This window comes from Cupressus sempervirens, chromosome 4 (assembly GCF_028749045.1).
Source record: "Cupressus sempervirens isolate cs-2001-9-10 chromosome 4, ASM2874904v1, whole genome shotgun sequence".
NCBI lineage: Eukaryota > Viridiplantae > Streptophyta > Pinopsida > Cupressales > Cupressaceae > Cupressus > Cupressus sempervirens.
The window spans coordinates 649,325,777-649,339,276 of NC_143121.1; the positions used below are offsets into that span (position 1 = coordinate 649,325,777).

At 35.0% G+C, this 13,500-nt stretch overlaps 1 protein-coding gene and 1 long non-coding RNA gene across 6 annotated transcripts in view; one reads left to right on the forward strand and one right to left on the reverse strand.

The window, feature by feature from the left end:
• Positions 1–531: 531 nt before the first annotated feature.
• On the reverse strand, positions 532–1,347 carry LOC149562909 (uncharacterized). Its single transcript, XR_016363530.1, has 3 exons — positions 1,234–1,347; positions 820–910; positions 532–719 (listed from the first exon to the last, which is right to left on the reverse strand). It is a non-coding gene; the product is annotated as an uncharacterized LOC149562909 (long non-coding RNA).
• Positions 1,348–1,440: 93 nt separating this feature from the next.
• LOC149562910 (uncharacterized) overlaps positions 1,441–13,500 on the forward strand; it is a 28,609-nt gene continuing 16,549 nt past the window's right edge. For 2 of the 5 annotated variants that reach the window (XR_016363531.1, XM_089823942.1), the window contains exons 1-2: positions 1,441–2,794; positions 10,770–11,266. Coding sequence is in view for 2 of the 5 variants with exons in the window: in XM_089823942.1 (XP_089680068.1) it covers positions 2,694–2,794; positions 10,770–10,866 (198 nt within the window). In the remaining 3 variants the exon portion in view is untranslated. Of the gene's footprint in view, positions 2,795–2,964; positions 3,330–10,769; positions 11,267–13,500 lie in introns of those variants that run through there. The other 3 variants (XR_016363533.1, XM_089823941.1, XR_016363532.1) reach the window with 3 other exon arrangements.

The following is a 13,500-nucleotide window of genomic DNA, read 5'->3' on the forward strand; positions in this document are numbered from 1 at the left end:
TCGTTTAAATGGATGTTGGTTCAGTCCATGGTGAAACAAGCTTAATGAATGACTAATCTTGAAGGCAACTCTATAGCTACAATGAGTATTAAGTATTTCATTCATTATCATGAAAGATAAATTCTTGGAAACAATTGTTAATAAAATATAAATCAATAAATTTTATTAAAAACTACTCAACTAAATGTAATTACCAATATTACAATGTAACTTATTTTCCAATAATTATATAAAAAAATTCAACAAGGTCCTCTAAGCCAAACTTGCATTAAATGAAACATTCAAATAAATAAATTACACATTTGTCATTGTTCAAGGCTACTTGAAAAATCATCAATGTAGTATCTCGTTCCTCTTGCAATATGCAAATATTTACCAAACTGATATCAAATGGAAAATGACTTCATCTTAGAAAGATATTCAACTAAGAGATGTATACGTTGATAGCACTTCTCTATATAAATAATTCTTACATATCATGGATTTGAAGGATAAAAAAGCTTACAATCAAAATAATATTTTGAAGTTTCTGAATCAAATGTATTATGGAGAAGCCTCTGCTATACTTTCCTTGTCATCTTCACTGAGATTATGGCTACCTATAATCTGACTCTTGAAATGTAATAGAATCTTCTGAGCATTGCTTCATTTATTTAACGGGAAAGACTTGACAATATTGACATTTAATGTAATGGCCTTCGCTCCTCTGTTCTTTTTAGCTATGACCCAAATAAACCCAAAATCCAAAATCAATGCCAATTCACAAACTATCAAACAGATCCTAATTCACACAATCCACCAAATGGGTATCTATCTCACCTTTTTGGTAGTGTGACTGACATTCCATATTCTCCAGCACAGATTTTCAAGTCTCTTGTTCTACTCCTCTGTGTTTTTTTGTTTTCGTGACCTGAAAAACCCTAGCATCTTAACAAATCCATGAAATAATGAAAAAAATATCCTAGCATTAAAAAAAATTGCATTGACCTTGAAATGACGAAGATAAATCTCATCAAAACCATTAACAACATCATTGCAGGATTAAAATTCAACTATTGCAAGACAAAACCAGACTCAAGGTCTTCTTCAACGAACCACGTAATTTCTGTGCACATTATAGATTCAGACAAAACTCAGCAAAAAATCCATTTATTCCAAAATGTGACAGCGAAAATAATAATGAAGAATGATTAAAATATTTCAATAAGAACTCCCTCTGATGTGTATTCGCACCAGACATTTTTGTTCTGAATTCCATGGAAAGCTGGTGGAGAATCACATAGAGCTGCTCCATCTGGCATTGCTATTCTACAAAATCATAAACCTACAGGCATTGCAATTTGAAATTATGCTCGGTGGGATTCAAATTTAATTTATGTTGGGCAAGATATATTTAAAATTCAAAATATGCTTTCTGTTTTCGTCTCCGTTTATGCTGCCTATCTAGTCAGTGTGTCATGTCAATGATGGATGCCATCCGAAGTCCATGCCAAACGATGCTTAAGACATAAGAAGCCATGTCATTTTTTGCGTTAGAATAGCTAGCGCCATGGAAGCACACATGACATGTGAATGCACTTTCAAATAAAAAACATAAACTTCTGATGCTACTCTGGGTCTCATCGAATGTCATGATTGGAGGCTTTTAGGAGGTTTAAACAACAATAGAAATTGTTAAACAAATGTGAATGCAAATTTGGTTGTAGCCTTATGCACATGGTTCACTCTTTTAAGGCGCCTTCGGTGATTCAAATGACAAGTGGAGAAGTAAAATAATGTTTAGCATTATTAGCCGATAGGCTTTCACCTGGGCGATAGCGCACCGGGAATTCCTCACGCTGCTGCCTGCGTTGCTGCTTGTTTTGGAGTTTTGCTACCACCACCGGGATGTCCATGCCGGAGTTGTGGTTGCAGCTGTGTCGACAGACAGCTGCTTGCAACAGGGATGGAGGGTCCACGGGTGTCACCACAGACATTCGAATTGCAGACGGATGGAGGCCACGAGTCTACTGTTAGGGCATCACCGGCTCTGCAGATATGGCATAAACATTCGTTTTGTAGACCGATGGAGGCCACGGGTCTACTGTTAGGGCAGATTCGCGTGCCCAACTTCATGGGAACCTTCTCTTCCCTGGGTTTTTGTGTGTATAAATCCACTGCATCTTTGAACCGTCTTTCAACCAGACTATACCTATGCCATTTGAGCATTTCAATTTCAGCAGGGGAAGGGAAAACACACAACTCGTCTAATATTTGTTTGGAATCATCTGGCTTTGTATGGTCTCTGAAAGCTAGGAAACTTGATTGGGATCGAATTCTTTGCGCAATCAACTGGGGAAGGGGGAAAACAACCCTCGAAGTTGGAAGTTTGATTGAAATCGATTTTTTCTCTGAAAGTAGAACATTTGATTGGGATCGAATCCGCAACCTACTTAATAATGAGTTCGTCAATTAGATTAGATCATGGCGGCGAGCCATGGACGGGCAGCCTGCGGCAGGGGAGCACCAGATTGTTTGAGAGAAGCAGCAGCGTTTTCTCTCTCCCAACACACCACGAAGATGATGTTGAGGCGCTCAAATGGGCCACCATTGAGAAGCTTCCCACCTATAATCGCCTCGGAACTTCCATTCTCAAGAATCTCAGTTAGAATGACGGTAAAATTCACAGTCTGAATGAGATAGATGTGAGGAATATGGAGTTCGAGACTTGGCAGCAACTGATGGACAGGCTTGTCAAAGTTGCAGACCAGGATAATGAACAGCTTCTGCAAAGGCTTCGCCAAAGGATCAACAGGTTTGAAATTTTCAGAACGGTCTCAATGTTTTACTCTGTTTTTCATTTTTTTCAAGAAATTCAAAGTGGGTAGGGATATTTGAGTTTTTTTTTGCCACATTCAAGATTTGGACTCCATGACTACAGTTGGTGCTCTTTGTGGTGTCTTAACTACTCTTTGACTCTTGCAGTCAAGAGTTTGGTCTCCACTGTGACTTTGTTTTCTATGGAGGGAAGGAGGGATTAGTTGGTAGAAGATTCTTTGCATTTCCTGAGGCTCTAAGAAAAATAATTTAATTGTTTGAATCATGGGAAATGGAAAGGCCTTTTGTTGCCTTCTCCATCTGCAATCCAAGTATCCCTATAGACGCAGGTTTTGTGGTCCTTTTTTATTAGTTGCAGTCTTTGAGATCTAGGCTGAAGCCTTCCTTAAGCACAACTTATAGAAACAAAGTATATTGTAATCGACACAGTTGCAAGAACTGTACCTAAAAAAACATTTAAAAGAAATTGAGAGAACAATTAAGCTGGCCAAAAATTTAGTGCATTACAAGAAGTCTGTTTCATGCTGTTATAAAAAAGTCTGATTGCTTGAGAAAAATAAAATCTTTAAGAAATTGTGAAAAAAATAAAAAATAATATCCAGTAAGTTTTTGCCTTAGTCTAGCGAACTTGTATTATGGTGGGCAAAGCCTAACTGTCCTAGCAAAGTTGTATAATGGCAAAGCTTTGCTGTAGTTAACTTATGCGTCATTATGTAGGCAGGGCAGAAATGATAATGCAATTGTATTATGTTGCTCATTAATAGTCTACTTTTCTTTTTTCAGGCCCTCAAATCATATAATATAACAATATATTGAGGACAGAACAACATAAGTTTTACAGTTGAATGATAGAACAAGTTGTGAAGCATCAAATACAGAAATATCAAATTGGCCTCTCCTCTGAACCAATGTCAAGACAATTAATCCTAAACATCTATTAGGAATCGCTATACGCAAGACATTCATTACCCAGTTTCTAAATCCAAACATCAACAATTAAGGAAGGATTAATAGTATGTTTGATTGCTTTACTTAAATTAACCCTGATGCACATCCTTACTGCATAGGTGGATAACTAATCAACCCATGTGGTGCTCAAACTTAAGACAGGCTCCCCTGAGAAGTTGCCAACAAATTTGAAAATTTCCCAGATAAACAAAGTTCATGGGGAAGTTTTATACATTCAGATCCAAATGGGGCATTTTAAACCTTCCCACAATATAGAACCAAAAATTATGAAACTAAAAGAACCAATATAAAAAAGATGATGTCCTATATGTTCAAGACTACTGCAAGAGACGAAAGTTTCTCTAGTTAGGACAAAAGAGGTTTCTTAAGAAGAGGATTCCTTTAAATTGCCACCCAAGGATGGCTTGATCAAAGAAAACACAAGTGAATCCGATAGAAAACAAGGAAACTGAAATACAACACCTAAATTTATAAAGAATAATTTCCTAGAGCTTAATGTTTATTATGAATAAAGAAGCAAAAGCATAAGATCTTTGAATGAGGAATAACAAAGAATCTAGAAGATATATACTAGAGGGTGACTCCCAGATAATGACAAGATCTGCTGTTTAGGACTAGAATAAGTTGTGAAATATCAAACCAATGTCATGGCATAAATTTGTACACTGTAGGATTTTTTTTATCTCTCTCTACGCATTCCCTGCTTATCAGATTCTCAATTCTCATTTTTATTTTCTTTTCATCTGGCTTGATCCAGTCTTTAACCTGCTCAGCAAGTTCCATCAGTAACTCCATATGAGGTAATGATTTTCTTTTTTTCATAATTCTTACGATGGAAGCATCAATTATATGGCGTTCATCTTGTATTACAGCCTTCCGAACATTTTCTTTCACATTGGCTGTGGGTGCCGGAAGTCTGATCTTTCTCGTGTTACTGCATGAAAAATTTGCGTTGACTTCAAAATAATCTGTTTCTGTCACAGATTGGGTATCTGGTAATTTTCTTAGGATTTTGTATTTTGAGCATGCAAGGGATTTCAACAATTCAATTGTATCTTCAACTTTCAAATTCAACAGGGATTTGACTTGTGAAAAGCTTAACCTCTCTGTTTCGTTGAACAACAACAGTGCACTTGCATGACAAGGTGTTCCAACTAGTTGAATTTCACCTTGTTCAAATCTTCCAATCATGTGACACACTCCAAGATTGTGTTTCCAAGTTAGCCTTCTGTTCATTTTTACTGTGTTATAAAACTCTTTGAATGATTCTAAATGTCTCATCATTTCATCAGGGAGAACAAGTGATTCAGGTGATCCATAGCTTTGCCAGAAGCCAGATGTCAAAACTGTGACACAGAATTCTATTCCAGAACATGGATGAGGATGATTCTGTCTGAGGTATTCCTCATAATCTGATTGGGATTTCATTGACAATGCCCAATTGGTAAGCATGCTCTCCATTATAAATGTAAATTGTTTTCCATAAATACACTTCAGCTTATCTAACATGCTTTTTTCATGATCAGAATTTGAATTTTTCTTACACAAAAGCCTTTCTCTGAGCTTTTTTCCTATAAGCTTCTGCAATCTGATCAATGGTGTCTTCCTTATAAACATAGGGAAATAGTTCTACAACCTTCTTAAGGGCATCCTCAACATCTACGGATGTCATGCTCCTGTTTGTCAAAATGCTGTCACAAAAACTAACAAGCAACTTCCAAATGCTGTATCCTGCAACTTGTTCATTGCAAAAACCCTGAAAGGTTGCTGCAAGTGCATTTTTGAAATGGAAGTGATTCATAATGGAAGTGATTCATAAGTTTCTCCTCGACACATTGCAAGTATTTGTGATGCAACTGGGAAAGACTCCTCACAAACTGATATTTTTTACTTGCAATTACATCTTTCCGATTATTTTCCTTAATTGCCTCTGCCACCATCTGTGCTCCATGTTTAACCAATGATGTAGAATGCCTGTTAACATGCTGTCTAAATATTTGGCCATGAGCTGAATGCCTTTATCTATTCCCGAACACAACTTAATCACTTCAGGAAGATCATCCATCTCATCATTTCTCAATAATGGATGACAATCCAAAAGTTGGTTATTATGCTTGCAAAGAAGTTCATCTTCTACCATTTCTATATACCTATCTTGGATATGCTGATGATGCACAAAATACTTCGCAATCATTTCTTTCTCCACCCTCATAAACCCAACAATCTTCAGCAAGTAGTCTAGACAGGAACACTCACATAGCCATGAAGAAGTCTTGCCACAAAAATATGCTTATGACTAAAATGGACCGAAGCAATACGGGAAACATAATTTCACTTGAGTTTTGAATAACTATTATTGTTCATCACAACTAAAAGGCTCATTGGTGGTTTTGGGAAACATAATTTCACTTGAGTTTTGAATAACTATTATTTTTCATCACAACTAAAAGGCTCATTGGTGGTTTTGGGAAACATAATTTCACTTGAGTTTTGAAGAACTATTATTGTTCATCACAACTAAAAGGCTCATTGGTGGTTTTGGACGAACTTGTTGATGAAGAAAGGAAAGAAGCAGAGTATTTTGGGAAACATAATTTCACTTGAGTTTTGAAGAACTATTATTGTTCATCACAACTAAAAGGCTCATTGGTGGTTTTGGGAAACATAATTTCACTTGAGTTTTGAAGAACTAGTTTTGTGAAACATAATTTCACTTGAGTTTTGAAGAACTATTATTGTTCATCACAACTAAAAGGCTCATTGGTGGTTTTGGACGAACTTGTTGATGAAGAAAGGAAAGAAGCAGAGTATTTTGGGAAACATAATTTCACTTGAGTTTTGAATAACTATTATTGTTCATCACAACTAAAAGGCTCATTGGTGGTTTTGGGAAACATAATTTCACTTGAGTTTTGAAGAACTATTATTGTTCATCACAACTGAAAGGCTCATTGGTGGTTTTGGACGAACTTGTTGATGAAGAAAGGAAAGAAGCAGAGTATTTTGGGAAACATAATTTCACTTGAGTTTTGAAGAACTATTATTGTTCATCACAACTAAAAGGCTCATTGGTGGTTTTGGACGAACTTGTTGATGAAGAAAGGAAAGAAGCAGAGTATTTTGAGGTAATGAAACTGATCAAGGCGGTGCAGATCATAATTCTCCCATCGGAGGCAGCTCACCATCACACTTTTTCATATTGTCCTAGCTTGTTCGTCGTGAGAAATTTAACTTTGCTACTGTTCTTGCTCCCTGGCTGTGGCTACTTTCCAGAACTTGCTAAAGTGCATGATCAAATTATATCTGGCTTAGTATTTTCTTATTTTTAGTTATGCTAAGGTGATTCAGACCCCCTGCAGAGAACCATCATGCACCTGTAGAGTAATGTTCGGGTAGTGCATCCATAGGTGAATCGGTTGATGGGTTGTGAAGATAAATGCTGTGGGCCAAGTTTTGAAATTCTTGGAATACTTTAGCTAGCATACAGAAATGTAACTGTAATTTATAAGTGCTGTGGACCAAGTTTTGAAATTCTTGGAATACTTTAGCTAGCATACAGAAATGTAACTGTAATTTTCAAAATAACAAAATCAATTACAGCTTATGCACAAAAAATGGCTTTGTTGCCAAATTTTCATGACCTATCTGATTCTTACATAAATCATAATTAGAGGCTTACATAGATAGAATGGTCACCCACATAAGCTCAACACAATCCACCCATACAGCCTCCCATACAGCCTTATGACTTACTGTCAAAAGAGGCCAAAATGTCGTCCTTAATTCATTCAAATACAAGATCAGATCTGAACATCCGGGTTTGATCAAATTCAAAAATTGGTTTGCCCTCTGCATCAAACTCTTCACGACTTAAGGAATATTGTACAGTTAAACGAATGCTCTGTTGTCACCTCCACTCCACATTACAACAAACTAATGCTCTGTTGTCACCTCCACTCGACATTACAACAAACTAATGCTCTGTTGTCACCTCCAGTCCACATTACAACAGCAATGCCTATCGGCTGTACCCTTGGACCCTGCCAGGCTACAAGCGCTAGTTTTAACGCCTTTCATGTGCCTTTTGGAGCTAGAGATGTGTAGGAGATGCTAGAAATAGAGTAAAGTCTTTTACCAAAATTTAAGACTTTTAAGTGCGAAAAATAATTTAATCATGTCTTAGGGAGATGTAGACGTATCTCCCAATTTCAATGTGATTTAAGGAGTTTTTCCTTGTCAAAAACTATTTATAGGTCACACAATTATAAAGAAGATGAGTGAAATGGTATTAGACGTTGATAATCAAATGGACACATCTTCTAAAATTAACAATTATCACAACTTACAAGACTTTTCTAGTTATAAGAAAAACACTTTTTTTGATTGACAATAATGCACGATATGTAAGATACGAGCATATTAATGCTGTTTTTAGACATTCAATTCACACTCTACTTGACCAATTCCAAATGACTTTAGAATCGATTTATCTATACACACAATATGACTAAAGAATTAGAGAACACCGTTGCAAGCTAAGAGTGTGCTTACAAATGAACTAGACTAATGTTTTTTCTAATTTTTATATATAAAAACGTATTGTTCCAAATGATTGATTGTGTTGATCCTCTCTTATATTATAGACAATCATATATATACTCGATAGTGTGGTTTTACTACATCTTCAAGCATCATATTTGCATAATTTATTTGTAATTTGTACAATGATTACATTCGTTGCGTTCTACATTGTCATCAAAGGTTCCATTCAAGGATATGTCATTTCCTAATGTTTGGGTTTAAGTGGATGCAATAGTATGCCATCTACAACATCAAATTAGAGGATATAATGGTAACTATAACGATTTCATTTTTTATACGCATATTGTCCAGTAATTGGATGATACCATTCTCTAGTTAACCTTGCATCAAAGTGCTTGATGATCCATTCAATCTAACTATTAAGGAAATTGGTCACAAGATTTAGAATGTAGTGAAGAGTATCATGTTTTGCATTTGCCTTGTGAGAAAGACATTAGGTAGAATAATGTTTTCTTAAAATGGACTAAAAGTTGTGATAAGCTTATCCAAACTATGAAATCTAATAGGAATTTTTTAAGTAATATGCCTCAACTAGATGATGATATGAGCTTACTTGTATTTGATGAACCAATTGCTTTATGACCTTTAACCACTCTAGTCAAATTAGGAGATAAAGCATGGATTCCTTCGGTGTCTAGTATAATTTGAATGTGATCTTCATCCTTCATTTGAAATATAGAAGTAGGATTATAAAATAAATAATCTTCCAATCTTTTCCTATTACATTCATTAAGAAGATCATTGATTTTTTATAGATCATTGATTTTTTTTGTATGGTAGAAGATTATGATATTTTTGGAAAATATTTATAGTTGTATAAAATCTTTCAATCATGTAAAAAAGGTTTTATCTTGATGAATATGAAATGATTTTCTTTCTTTATGAATTCTAACACAATAGACACTTGTGAAATGATTTTTTAAGACAAATCCATCCTAAATTAAGATCAATATTTTTATCTTCATGTTAGAAACAAAATTGGTAAGTTGACTCTTTTAAATTTATCAGAATATTAAAGGCCTTTTCTTATGTCTTGCCATACTAAGATCTTATTAAAAAAAAAATTGTGTTTGGAATATAAAAAGGGTACAACATGACCTTTTAAGTTTTTTTGATATCATTCAGTAAATTCATCTCATGAATGTACATATTATTGTAAGGTATTTGTAGTTAAAGAAATTGAAGAATTTTCTTATTATTAGTTTTGCCATTGTGTTGGAGTAAAAAATAATTTGGATGTGCCTATTATAGATGGAGAAACATTGAATACCCTATAGGATCAATGGTTGTCACTAGAACATGGCTTGGAGGGTGCCTAGTGAAAAATTCTAATATGCGGTTGTTGGAGTTTGAGGCACATAGGATGATCTTCATTATTCTAAGCTTTTTGTGGCATCAAACATTCATTTGATGAAATATAAGGGTAGACTATCAAATTTGAACTTCTGGAGGTTTGCAAGTCTAAATACTAGGTAATACTTAACACAATAAAGAGTAGTTTAGATCTAGATTGTTCATTGGTTTGATTGTAAATGAAATCTTTTGTAATCTTAACCTTATTTGTGTACATGTACATATGATTTGTATTTGTATAATTGAAATTGTTGTTCCTTATATAAAAGCACATGTCTTGCGACATACTTATGTGATTTACAAATTTAAAATATAATATAATAAAAGGAAGTGAAAAAATGAATTATAAAAGGTAAATGTGAAATATCATTAATGAATAGGTAGGAAAATTACTTACTCTATAAGATATCACTAACAATTTATAAAATCCAAAGTTAATTTTGAAGGTAACTTTTCTAATAATTATTACAATTCATTGTCATTAATCACTAGTACATTAGGCCCCCATTTTCGACCAAAATTTTTGACCAAAGGCCTATTTGGGTTGTTAAATTCATTTTTTTTGAAAAAATGGGCCCGATATGGTCGAAATTTCGACCAAATTTCGACTATGGTAAAATTGTTTAAATTTCGACCTTCAGAACATAAGAAAAAAGGTCACAGCAATGTTAATTTTGTTTTGGGGTACACCGTGACTGCAATGGGTGAGAGTTTGATGCTGGGTCAACAGGAGAGGAGAAAGGAGGTAAGAATTTGGTCATTAGATATCATTCCAAGTTTGTTATCTATCAGAAAGTTGCAGAGGCGGGTTCCAAAGCTATTCAATGCTTTTAGATTTTATCTTTCTCTTTTACTCATCGCAATTTAAAAAACAGAGCCACTGTTAATTCTTTCAGGTCACAAAGTTGTTTTATAGATGATGTTTAGGTTCGGGGTTAACATATATTTAAGTGCAAGGATAAAGCTGTGGAAAATTTATATTTATGATATAATGCACTATTCGTTTTTTGTATTTCTTTTGCATGCAGGGAATCTCGAGATGTCTTGGTGTTGGAAAACTTTGGATCGGAAACAAAGAATGTAATATGCCATAGCTGCTCCCATTTTCTTTTTCACTCAAATTAGCAGCATTACCTCTGACAGAATTTGATCCAAACCCATTCACACAAGTTTGTGGCCATTCTACTATAGATTGCTTTACAAGACATTAAACAAGAACTCAATCTTTGGGAGGATTGATATATTGTAGAACATCTGTATCTGCATTCCTTTCCTCTTCATTCCAGTAGTTTATTTTCATCTTTCTATATGGCTTGCATCCACAACATGACCTTGTTGAGTCAAGAGTCTTTTTCACTACTTTATTTAAAGAAGAAAGGAAGCTTAGCTTGCAAGTTTTCAAAAGAACTTCATTGTAGAGTTTGGAGCCCCGGCAATGTAAATACTATGAGGAAACTATACGAGATGCATTGTTATAAGTTATACAAGCTTTCCTAGTGCAATCTAGAAGTACCATTTTAAGGAATTGTTTCTCCAAAATAGAAAATGTAATGTAGTGATTCTAGCAGATGACGTGCAGATGGGTATGCTTGTGTGGGAGAAAAAAGAAGAAGAAAAGAAGCAATTTGCTTTATCATCTCTGGCTAAAGACGCAACTCATACTCTTGAAGCTGTGTTATATTCTCTCATAGATAGTCCTGCTATAAATAATTATTCATTTTTTCCCTCATGCTTGTGCTTTGAATGATTAGGAGTAGCGTGTATCTTGTTGGTGTTTCAAACTGCTAAAACTATCAAGCAACAAAATGCTTAATATCACGTGAAATGACTCACACAATCTAAGGATTAGCCAGTTCCCAATATCAACTATATGAATGAATCACTATAACCCAAATTCAACAAAACCAAACGATGGTTTCCTACTCTTCTGGCTTTGCTAAACCAAGGCGGGTATACCTAGGGATAATTCTAATGCAACTGTGTATGAAATTATCTTAGTTTCATTCTAATTCTCATCTGTTACCTTCACATACATACACAGCTCACTTCAATTCTTCAATGCTCTCAAACTTATACACATCCCTATTCTAATTCTCATCTGTTACCTTCACATACATACACAGCTCACTTCAATTCTTCAATGCTCTCAAACTTATACACATCCCTTATCAACAAATCTGGTCATAATTCTCCTAAAATTTATAAATATTCTTGGAAATAACAGCTACCTAAGACTAAGGAATTATATATAAATGAGTTGAGACCAGCATTTATAATTCTTGAACTGGATTGAAATAATTTTGATTTTATAAGATGACTTGATATGCAGCAACAAAATTCATCCTTGTTTACTTCTGATTTATAGGACCAATGCCTTATCCATTGGGCAAGAAATTGACTATTAGCAGGAGATCTAATTCAAATAACTTGTATAAGAATTAATCAACTGCAATCACCCATCTCCATTCTTATGCAATATCCCTTTTATGAATTCATAAACCCTACTAATTTAGTGAAGCATTTATATAATTGCTTGAATTAAAAGCAACAATAAAACTAGCATACAACCCATCCAAACTGCATTCAGCCAAATAAACCTTGTTTAAATGACTTCAAAGTAAACAAACCCATAAATTGGAGATAGAAATTGATGAATTAGGCAGGCTTCAAGATTTAAGTTTCTAGATATTTATTTGACACCATTTCCCTATAGCCTACTTCCACTCTCCCAACTGCACCTAAAAACTACCAACTACACCCTTTAGGACCCCAACTACACCATGGATGTAATATTCATTGTCTAAGCACAATTGGGGGAATCTTGAGTCATTTTGGTCTTTTGGGGTGTAATCTGCTCTATCAGAGCTCATTTGGTTCACAGAAAGCACCTATTTTGATCAAAATTCACATCTAGGGTTTCAATTTCATGTTAGGACCTAGAGTAGATGAATTTTTGTTACTGATGGTCTATTTACAATATGTGGCAATCATTGGGAGAACACATTCATTGAAAAACTACTAATGCTTGTTTGCAGGATGTTATTGAAGACTTGTGTGCTTGTTCAAACTCTATGCATGGTTTTTGTGGATTAGATAACACTTTATTTGGTTCACCAAAATTAACTTTCTATACTACTTGGTGTTTATGCATTGTTTAGAACCCTAGGAGTTGCATGGACATATCATCTCCCATCGTTATTCATAGATCTTGGGTGCAAGAGAAATTTGTGCAATTTCTATAGAGAGGCCTATCTTGGACACAAGACTCATCACTTGGTGAGCCCCAGGGAGCAACCTTGAAGTGGTGATGGGCCAAAACTAGGTTTCAACATTCCAACCACTATAATAGACTTGATACAATTAATGTCATGTCAATGGTATTGTTGTGTGATAGCTCTCCTCTAGTATTTGTGTGGTGTATCAAACCCTAGTTCTTAGGGCTCGAAGACCTTCTGAGGAAGTTTATCATTCACTTTCCAAATGAAATGACCACACTAAATACCTTGTTTTAGAGACCAAAATCATTTCTACCCACTAGCTCAAGGGGTCACTAATGCCCATGAAGACATCCCATATTCTCACATCCTTAGTAGAGACAATAGTCCCTAGGGAAGTAATGCCCCTTGGAAACCAAATCTTGGTAGCCCCAAGAAGTGAGTTCACTATAAGGGAGAGCCTATGGTGCCAAGATTCTAAGTTGTCCACTCTAGATAAGCATGGATGAACTTCGGTTCAAGTGGGAATTCAAAGGAATATACA